Consider the following 11,155-nt stretch of genomic DNA (forward strand, 5'->3'; position numbering starts at 1 on the left):
GCGAGGAATCGAACTCACAGACTCTTTTGAGATATATGTCAAGTAAATTACATTTCTAAAGTCTTTTTTCTCTATTTTTGTATTGGAATTTCAAATTAATAACCATCTAAATACTTATATACATATATTTTTTTGGCAACAGGATGTCAAAACTCATATCTTCTGACAAATAATATTTTGACTAATTGGGTACATAGACAATAAAATTCTAACTATTAATTAACTAGTTTTGGAGGTCAATTCGAGCAAAGTTAAAGTAGACAAAAGAACCTATTATCATCCTAAGATTGATGGGTCACTCTTCACTATGCAATAACTCAAAAGAAGAGCAAGAAGAGAGAGAGAGAGAAAAAAAAAATTAATTCTAGATCTCTTTTTGATATATTTTAAATTCGACACAATAAATATACCAATCAATTAAACCCTTAATTCGGAGAAATCTTAACTTATGATCTTTTATCTTTCTTATGAATCCCCAAATTCGTCCTCCTAACTCAATGGGTTAAAATATAAATTTCTATTAAAAATATCATGCATTCGATACCCCTCTATTGATCTATTGATGTACTTAAAAAAAATCCCAAATTCCAAATTTTCTTATTTTCTCTCTATAGCAAGTTTCCACATTTATTCTCTCTTCTCTCTCATACATGATACGTGCACATCCATCCACCAAATTCTCTCTCTCATTCATTGATTATCACTCGTTCCTTTGTTGGACTTTGTTCCTAAATTAAAGAGTCGGACATTTTTCAAATTGAAATTCTTTGTAACATTAATTGTTCTGAATCAAATCTCTTTAGATCTTTTGTTTAGTTTCCTCACGGGACTTTTGTTTTTGGGTCAGTCATACGCTTCACATTCTTTCCTCAATTCTTTTCTCCAAAAGTTTCTAGATTTAGTGTCACAAAGCATAGTACAACCCAGCACACTAAGTTTTGTATATCAATTGCAAAGTAATATTTGTTTAGTAATTATAAAGAAATTTATTCTTAGAAATAATTATTATTTTGATCTTAAACACCGATAAGACGTAAAGATATTAAAGAAAAACAATCTCATACACGGGTAAGTATGGAGGCTTCACCCAATCTAATCATTCATTTGGTATTTTCGAATGATAATTCTCATTCTCATTCTGTGTTTTGTTTAATCCTTCACCAACTTTCATGTTTTTCAAACGTAATCTAGGACGTGAAGAATACAAAAAGTCAGACTCGTTCCCTTTTACTTCTCCACCAAGAAAACTGACTTCTAATATAAAGATTCAGCTAAATCTGTCAATAATCTAGAGAAAATTTGGCATTGCCAACCCAACAAAATATAACCTTTAGAAAAACAATGTGATTGTGCAAAAGAAAATAAGCTGCTTACTTTAGCTGTTTCTCAATCACCAAGAAACTTGCGTTTCTTGGTTGTTTTCATGTATGGCCTAATCACCCATTCATTCTGAGCTTCCGTTTGATCAACAGTTCCTAACTTGATCTGCAACCACCATCCAAGAAAACCAGAAAGGGAAATTAAGATACACATTGAAATAATTATTGGCTTACCAGCCGAGAAACAATACTCCGACACAACAAAACTGCAAGTTTCGTTCTAATCGTATGAGCACGGGCAAGGCAGGACTGGTGATACGGATCAAAAGACGAAAAACGAATGAAGAAAAAATAAAAGTTTAATAAAATATGATCAGATCCAGATATTTCAGAATTAATCCACAGAACAACCTATATCTTGTGAACAAAAATAAAAGCATTAAGCTAGAGCAACAATCTTCATATTACACAACCATATTCTATGAATGCTGAGAAAATTTAACAATGTCAGAATCTGAAGACATCTATATTACACAACCATCTTATTGGCCAGAGCAAAATAGTTTGGATTATTTTTTAATAATAGACTTCATCATGTCATAAAATTCTGATATTATAGATGATACGAAAAAAAATTCACTGTAACATCAACATGAAAATTGAGATTACTAATAGTACTAGGATAATGTTGAGATGTAACCAATTTATTTTTAATCTTTGATAAAATTGCAGGTGATGTCTAGTACTGCATGAGAAACCAGAAAAGCCTGCCAGACTTAAAATCAAAATCAAGTATGAACAACTGCAAACAAAAAAGAGCTTATAACCATTTCATTTTAGATTTTCTGTTTTTGAAAATCAAGTTTATAAAAACTACTTTGATAGGAATTTTTTGGGTAATTAGGGATATTAGTAGACTAGTAAGGGTATGTTAGTAATTAGTTACGAAATTGGTTAGAAGGGATTTGTTATAAATAGACTGCGGGAAAGGGATGAAGGTGGTCAGTTTAGTTTAGACTTGAGTAATCTCAACAGGGGAGGGGGTCCAGTCAAATTACTTGGAGATAATTGTAGTCCTATCTTTTTATCTTTCAATCTATTTTAGCCATTTGGATTCTACCATACTTCTACTCATGTATTTCCTTACTTTGATATATACTCTATAAAAACATTTTCAAAATCTGAGTCAAATTTTAAAAACTAAAGAAAAAAATTATCTAAGTTCTAAAATTTTATTTTTGTTTTTAAAATTTAGCTACGAATTCAAATATTTTTTAAAGAAATGTGTAGCATACCAAAGCAATTGTGAGGAAGCAAACATGATTTTTGAAAACGAAAAACAAAAAACAAAATCATTATCAAATGAAATTTTAGTGTCAGAGAAATTGAACGAAATCGCATAGTCCAACAAAACACAAAAGGATGATAGAAAATATTATAAACAAAGTCTTTTTGACCTTATAAACATAGATCATGGTTGCTTAGTTAATTTGTTTGTTTATCAAATACTTACAAGTAAAACGTTTGAACCCATTGAGTGCTCGTTAATATTTGTTTACTAAAATGCTTTCTCCAATATTGTGAAAGCCCAACTGAAATGCATGTTATGGACAAAGCAATGAACTGAATCACAGAATAGGTACCTGATACAATCGCAATTCAAACCGAGGACCGATCTCCTTCAGCTCAATTGATTTAACACCCCCTTGCTTCTCATAAATATGATGCCTACAGTTTTAAAATCCAAATCATCAAAGAAAACAAGCAAAAATTAGCAAAGAGCTACTTACTACGGAGGAAACACAACTTTTAAAAATGAATGAACACTTTCATTCACGAGGCCATTTAAAGACAGTTCTAAATGAAAAATTAACTGTACAGAGAGAGAAATTGAAACTTTTTCTATTTGTGTTCATGCGTTTGCTAAATTTTCTTGAATAACCTTAGGCACATTACCACTAATCTTATTCTTCCACTAAGCGTTGCAATGAAAAGCAATGATGATCTCGATTTTTTTTTAATATATAAGAAACTGATATTTCATTGATGGTATGAAATATACAAAAGGGTCCCTTAAAATTGGATTACGAAAAGGCCTAACAATTTATCAAGTCATTAAGACTATAATTAATAAATGGGGAGTAAAAAATCTGTCAAAAAATAAGTTAAAAGGAAGGTGGGTGTCGTTGAATATCCTCTTGTTTCTTTATAACCATAAGCTCCAAAGGAAGACCCTGACCAAATTCACCCATATAATTCCTCCATTCTTTTTAAAATGATGGCTCACCAGAAGCAGTTGAAGGATTGCCTTTGGATTTTTGTGGAGGGGGTTTGCCAACCAAAGGACAATAGAGCCTTGTTCCAAAATCCAGCAGCAAAATCACAAGAAATGAAAATATGCCCATGTCTCAGCCTTTTTTTTTTTTCTTGAAAAGAAACTATTTCATTGATAATATGAAATATGAATACAAAAGGGAGGAACCCATGAGTGGGCTACAAAAAGGCTCTCCAGTTAGATAGAAGGGAGGCAAAACTATAGTAGTGATGAAAGAGGGGGGAGCATTTAGACCAAGAGATAACTAAGAGAACACTTTCATCTCCAAGTTTAACTCAGACGTAGCTCGCTTCTTTTTGGGTGTGAAGCAGTGTCAAACCAAAATACTCAACAAGCGTTAGCTCTCCCTGAAAAGGAGGTGATCCAGCCGCACCTTCCAGTACGGCTACCTTGTTACGACTTCACTACAGTCACTAGCCCTGCCTTCGGCATCCCCCTCCTTGCGGTTAAGGTAACGACTTCGGGCATGGCCAGCTCCCATAGTATCAAACAATAGGTGTGCAGGTGCTTCTTTAAAACAGAAAAAACAGCAGCTTGGAGAGAGAGCAATGTGGGGGTGCTTCTTTTGGACCAAATCTTGTGTGTTGATTGCACTGTGGTGTGGCTGAGCTCCCAACAAAAGAACTTAACCATTTTAAGGTATTTGTCTCTCCAAATCTTGTCAATATAGAATGGGTTGTTTGGTGGGTTAACCATTCCGTATTTAAAGCTCTCATTAGCGGGGGATTCTCCTTTCAGAATATAATCTTTATGAGAGGGGGGAGAGGGAGGGGAGCAGAGGTCTCCCTTTTTGTCTCTATCACTCTCTTTTCTTGTTTCACTGATCAGGGAGAGAAAAGCATTCCAGGCTATCTTGTGATTCGCAAACGGGAGCATGAGTCTCTTCTTCCTACCATTGTTGTCAAGTTCTTTCATCTCTGTCAAGAACCCTTTTTGTTGTTTAACTTCTCTACCAATAAGAGTAATAGGGAGTTGATCTCTAGTATCTTTGAGCACAGATTCATAATCCGTATATAATCAGAGAAAGAGAAATAACAAAAGCCATACTTGAATGCAAAAGTAATTAACCACCGAGGAATAAAGAAGTTCTAGCTAGTCAAAAGCGCATACATTTTTATATTTAGAACTTACTAATCTACCACAAATTTTATCATCTGACTATTTAAATCCAAGGTTCTTGCATCCTGAAATTGATATAAAAACAACAGATATACTCCCAATTTTCCATTTAGTCAGTAGGTTGGTGGATAATACAAAATTCCTTAAGCATCCACCAACCTTAATTCTTTACCATCTTACCAATAAATACTTGAGGTCCATATTTCACCAATAAAATCTGCCTCTAACATGAACGTTGACTACTTATGAAACAATCAAGAAAGAAAACAATGTCAACCGGGTCGAAAATTCATTAGTGAACCAACCTGAATGAAATATAATCAGACTGATTGGCAAAAGTAATCACACGTTTAGTATCTGGCTTCGGCACAGGAAATAGATGCTTTAAGATGTTGGCTGTCCTTTCACCCAACTACAAAAAAAATTGGACAATGTATAGTAAAAGGTGCAGAAAAATATAATAAAAGATACAAATTAGAAAAGACACTGAAGAACACATTATCAAAATATAATGAGCAATAAGCATAAGGAAAAACGTATAGACATAGACGTCCTCAACATGCAACCACACAAACACACATGCCAACATGGAATATGGTGGCAAATAGAAAGAGAAAAAATGGAGTCTTATGGGAACAACAGGGAGAAAATATAAAATGATGATAAGATATACTGGTACCAGCATGTCAAAAACAGGAAAATCCTGACTGAATAGTAGACTAATTACTTTTGAAATCAAATAACTTAGAGATTTAAAAAATAGCTAATAATAATGTACATCAGAAAGTTTTCGTTTTCACCTTCAACCTCTTTCATTGTTTTCTTCTCTAGAAATACAAATTCAGCATTTTAACATTATGTAACAATTGCTAATGCAATACAAATGTTAAGCTAAAGGACGCGTGGTTGAAAGGAATATATACATTTCATGAAATATGTAAAATGACAAGCAGATGATGGTATCATTCAAAACATGTGTGGTACCTTTGTGGTAAAATTGTTCAAAATTATGTGCGGATAGGCCTCAGGCATTGTTCCCATAGCCTTTTTGTCCTTAATTTCATGTCTCGTCACCTGAATTGGATACAAAAGATGAGCCTACAAGCCCCGCCTGGAGCAAAAAACCATTAGTAAAAAACTGAATTCCAAAATAACACTTACCACATTCAACAATCCGAAATATGCAGTTGGACCAAAAGGTAAATGGCTGACAATTAAACCATCTGGCACACCACGATGTTCATGAACTAAAATAACGTCAGTGAACTCGTGAGCACGACAGGTCTCTATAATCTCTGAGATAACCTGAAAAATAATAGAACATTTTCATCAAACAAAAGGCCCTACAAATGAGGAGGATATAAGAATACTACCACCACCACTTAACCAAAAACACATCATACATTCAATTTTCTTTGTCACAGGTAAAAATTTGATGAGTTCTTTCAAAAGGAGAACTTTAACAATTGCTGTACTCAAGATTTGGAGAGAAAAGGGTTATTCTTCTACATTTTCTTATTTTGCAAGTTATATAATACTATAGTTTCAATCATTTTCTTGCTCCCGAAACTATAGTATTAGAAACATTTCACAACTAAAAGTGGCTAGACCAACTTACAACTTACAGACATCTTAGCTTATCTCATGAAACATTTTTCACATTTCCAACATCTAGCATTAAAAAGCCCATGAGTTGTTAACGGCCTAGCTATCTGACTATCAAAAAACTTAGAACCCATAACCTTGAAGCCGTTGGATCAACCACTTGCTCCTTTGACTACATGAACCACCCAAGGTTCTTGTTATGAGAAAATTTAGAAGTATCTGTAACATGCTACTAATTTAAAGCCATCCATAAATAGTGTAATTAAGTATCAACTATCTATCAAATAATATAATTAAGTATGCCTATGTCAAGAAAGGCTCAAGTCACAAAAGGCCCCTTATGGTATTTGACTGCAAAGAATAATAACTTCCAACTTAAAGGCTAAATGTAGAAATGGATAAATAATAGAGAAACCAAGAAGGTAGGCAAAATGAACACTAACCTGACCACCACGATTCATTCGTTGAGCATTGGGAAACACAATTTTTAATTCCTGTGTTTAGATTGCCAGTAAAACTTCAGTTAAGGCCAAGAGCTATCCTTTTGCATCTATCAACCACATAAATTATGAAGGAGAGAATAAAGTCTAAAAAAAGTCTAAAAATATGAAAGAAAGAAAGAAAGATTATACCAACCTTTGCAAACTGTGTCAAAGGTGCACTTGGATCCCGAGATGTAGTTATCAAAATTTTTGGATCAACTTCGGAAGTATTTGCATACTCATCATCAATGTGGGTCCTCGGGACTGAATTTGATGCACACCAAAAAGCAATCAAATATTAGCAAAAATTACTTGAAACCAACTAGCACGTACAATTTGTCATTAAGATTCAGGAATTCTTTTAAGAATGCGAACATAAGAAAGTGCAATGATCTTTTAAATAAAAATTCAAATAATTCAATTTTAAAAAATTGCAAAAACTCTCCCTGCCTTCTATTACTTTGATATTTCCCCTTCACCTCTACTATAAGAAACAAAACATCATGTTAAAATAAATGTCAAATTATAAATTTGGTCCTTGAACTTCAAAGGTTGTGTCTGTTAGTCCCTACGCTTTCAATTGTGTCTAGTACATCTTCGCCGTTAACTCTGCCGATTTAATGCTTACGTGATGCACCAACTATGTTAACCAGAAATTATTTGGCACCATGTGACTTTTTCATGACCATAATTGGATTCTGCTGCCCCATTAGCTTGCCAGCCTGCTGAAAATTATCTTCACTTCCACAATGGTGTACCAATAATCATGGAATTAAAATCTCATTACAATTAATGTATGCTCCCAATCAATTTGAGCACACTCCATTTTCTTCTTAACAATCCATTTCTTTTTCCTTTAAAAACTCCTCACTATTCCCCTTAAAACTTTATTCCCCCTGCTGTTCCTCACCCAAATATTTATCCTCCTCCTCCCAATTGATTTTTCCCTCTTCCACTACATTTTCTCTCAAATTTTCTTTCACTACTTGCACAAAGTGTTCTCCACTTTCTCTTTTTCCCCCATAGCAACTAGAATTTCTTTGACTAAATTCTCCGTCGACCTTCCCTCCACTCATCTTCCTCTTAAAATCTTCCAACATCTCTACATCTTCCAACTCCATCCACCCTTGTTCACCCCTACTGGAACTGTAATACATTTCTTGACTCCTTCATATTAAATACCAGCGATTCCATAAACCACCCATTATTATTTGAGATTTTTTGCACCCAAAATATTACTTCATCAAACCTTTTCCTTTTTTTTAAGAACTTTGGATTCAACATACACTGAAGTCATTACACTTCCACCAATGTTTGTTTTCAACCAAAGAATTTAATCACATAGAAATTTGACGTATAAATAATGAGATTTTATCTTTCCTTCTAATTTAATTATTTAAAAAAAAACTCCACAACTTACCAGCTAAACTAATGAAGAAAGATCTCTTCCGCACACTATAACTAATATACTCCATGAAAATTCTTAAGTTTAAACTCCATTTTTTCACCAAGAAATATGAAAGAATTGAAAGAGACAGAGAGGAAACAGGGAATCTTAGACCATTGATGTTGCCTAAGGACACATTCAAGACCCAAAAAGTAAGTCATTGGCTTCGTTGAATTCGTTAGGAAGGATCGAGAACAGAAATAAGTGGTCATTTTCCCATTTAATTGAAGAGTAGTCATAAACTAGTACCTGCTGTATTATCATCCTCGAGTTCAATTTCTTTACGAAGCGCTGCCTCCTCATTCCGAAGCTCAGTAGGAATAGGTTTTCCCTCTACAGGAAAAAAAAAATCAACAAGGAGCTAAAAGTTAACCATTCCCAATTTAGGAGCTTAGAGTGTGGTTGGGAAGAAATAGACCAACCTTCAACCACAAATTTTCAAACTCCTCATAATACTTTTAATACAACCATTATTTTGGGTACCACGATGGTGTTCTCCTAATAGTTTCTGTAACTATTATATGTTCAATATAGAAATCAATTAGAAAGTCTATGTGACTCTTTTGACTAGTAAGGGTTATTTAATCCTCCTACTTCGTACTCTCCTTTTACCGAGCAATATGGGTTACCTTCAAGGGCTTCTCTAATCTTCCGCTTCTTCTCATAAAGCAAACGCTCCTTGCCTTCTAAACTCTTTCTGTACAAATACTCCCTCCTCAGCCGAATGTTTCTTCGCAACATTGCTCTGGGCTATTCGCTAAATCCCCACCTAGAGTCTTGCATAACAAAACGGAAAACGAAGTACCTTAAAAAAAAAACCTCCATCGAATAAAATAATCATGGACACAAGGTTCATCTGCACTGATTCGACCAGCAGATCCCCGAACATGGGTTTGTATACAAGACGTACCACGGATGAAGAGATTCGGCGAGGTGAGAGTCGACTCGAGACTAAGGGTCGTTCACAGAGAGCGTCGCCGCTGTCGGATATGGTCACCTTCGCCGCTGCATATGGCTGCCGTCGCCGGAGATGATCACAGAAAGAGAGAGAGCAGACTCGTGAACTGACAGGGGTGAGGGACGGCACGAGTAGGTTACAAAAGAAGAGGCTATGGTTTAAAAGCAACCGAACCGAACCGAAAATTTCAGGTTCGGTTCGGTCTTACCTGTACGGACATATTTGGGCCCAAAAAGAAGAAAAAGAATCACAAGTGCAAATCCATAACCACGTAACCGTAGCAACTATCAATCAAATCCCAGATCAGAATCACCCCGAAAGACTAAAAACAAACTTCTAACCGTCATTATAACACAATACAATGCGCAAGCAGTGAAACAACGAAACTTTTTCGGAGGAAAAACATGAATAACAACGATTATGAACGGTGTGAATGATGTAAAGATAGAGAGAAAAGGAAGGGAACATACCTGAGAGAAACCGAGCGTTTGAAACAGAATATAGAATCAAGCAGTGGGCAAAGGAAGGAGGAGGAGCCGAGAGAGAGATTGTCCTCGAGTAGGCTGCATGAGAACATTCATGTTTTTATTCAGAAAAAGTTTCGTTGGTACACTGCATGAGAACTTTATATGTTACAATGGCGGTTGGGAGTTGAATTTGTCTGAATTAATAAAATCGTGGTTAGTGGTCGTCAATGACCCAAGACGACTATTTTTAGAATTTTGGGTGCACACACAGAACCAGAACTGTTTAATTTTTGGAATTATTTTCAGAAGTGGTAACTGGTAAGGTGTGGTACACCACAGCACCAGTTTTATTTAGATTTCAGTTCCATATTCGTGGGAATATCTTGTGCAGGCAGTGAAGCATTGGGTCAGATGGAAAACAAATGTTTTGGCATCGGTGCACGCTATTGTTTTTAAGGAATCAGAGAATCTTGAAGGGAGAAGCATCAAAATTGAGGGATACGACTTCAATCACCGTGAAGAAAAGTATCACCATTTTCGCTGCTGGAGCAAAAGTCTAATTCACTGCAAGAATTAATTACTTTCCCAATGACATTTTTCTCAACATTTAAAAAGTCAGTTGGGAGAAAACGTTTTCTCCCGACGAAAATAAAATAGTAGGGACAATTATAAGTTTTGCCGACGTTTCTATAAAATTATTGAGAAAAAAAAAAATCATTGGGAATATAGGCAAATAAATTCAAACGCATCAATATTCTAACGTTTTAATAAAAATGTTTGGCAAAGATCTCTTCTTCTCATGCTTTTATAAAAACGTTGAGAAAAGTAATCTTATCCCAACATTTTTGAAAAAACGTTAGAATAACGTGTATCCTAACGTTTTATTAAAACGTTGTGAGAAGTAATCTGATCCGAACGTTTTTATAAAAACATTAGAATTAGTTCGACAACCATTTTAAAAAGTATTAATATATGTTATTTCTTCTGACGTTTTGCAACAAACGTTGAGAACATGGGTTGATAAATTCAAATACATGAATGTTACGCACTAAATATTCCGATGTTCTAATAAAAACTATAGAAAGATCCATTATTCCCACGCTTTTACAAAAACGTTGAGAGAAGATTACTCATCCCCACGTTTTATTAAAAATGTTGAGACAAGTAATCTTATCCCAACGTTTTTGTAAAAACGTTAGAATAACATATTGTATCCCAAAGTTTTATTAAAAACGTTACGAGAAGTAATCAGATGCCCATCGTTTTATAAAAAGCGTCGATATATATGCTATTTATTACCACGTTTTGCAACAAATATTGGGAATATGAATTTATAAGTTCAAACCTACCAAAATTGTGCACTAAATATTCCGACGTTTTCATAAAAACGTAGGACAAAGATCCCTTATTGGGTGACACGTTT

General features: G+C 34.6%; 1 protein-coding gene across 2 annotated transcripts; it reads right to left on the bottom strand.

Moving 5' to 3' along the window:
* Positions 1-1,082: 1,082 nt before the first annotated feature.
* On the bottom strand, positions 1,083-9,403 carry IMP4 (Ribosomal RNA processing Brix domain protein). Of its 2 annotated transcripts, none has more exons than XM_022302202.2 (10): positions 9,218-9,403; positions 8,937-9,076; positions 8,557-8,640; positions 7,015-7,124; positions 6,822-6,872; positions 5,935-6,078; positions 5,758-5,847; positions 5,079-5,185; positions 2,963-3,047; positions 1,083-1,485 (listed from the first exon to the last, which is right to left on the bottom strand). In XM_022302202.2, exons 2-10 carry the CDS (start codon positions 9,046-9,048, stop codon positions 1,387-1,389), a joined length of 882 nt encoding a protein of 293 aa, XP_022157894.1. In that variant the 5' UTR covers positions 9,049-9,076; positions 9,218-9,403; the 3' UTR covers positions 1,083-1,386. The 2 variants fall into 2 exon arrangements, with proteins under 2 accessions (XP_022157894.1, XP_022157893.1); XM_022302201.2 differs by having other exon boundaries at positions 8,937-9,083; positions 9,218-9,402.
* Positions 9,404-11,155: the final 1,752 nt, after the last annotated feature.

Source organism: Momordica charantia, assembly GCF_013281855.1.
Source record: "Momordica charantia cultivar OHB3-1 chromosome 4 unlocalized genomic scaffold, Mcharantia_2.0 BLBB01000004.1, whole genome shotgun sequence".
In the NCBI taxonomy this organism is placed as follows: Eukaryota; Viridiplantae; Streptophyta; class Magnoliopsida; order Cucurbitales; family Cucurbitaceae; genus Momordica; species Momordica charantia.

Excerpts from the sequence above, each read along its gene's own strand:
- IMP4 (XM_022302202.2), bottom strand. The coding sequence starts at position 9,048 with ATGTTGCGAAGAAACATTCGGCTGAGGAGGGAGTATTTGTACAGAAAG. Across the intron at positions 6,079-6,821 it reads GAATGAATCGTGGTGGTCAG|GTTATCTCAGAGATTATAGA; the intron begins GTTAGTGTTCAT and ends ATTATTTTTCAG. Across the intron at positions 1,486-2,962 it reads TTGAATTGCGATTGTATCAG|ATCAAGTTAGGAACTGTTGA; the intron begins GTACCTATTCTG and ends TGGTGGTTGCAG.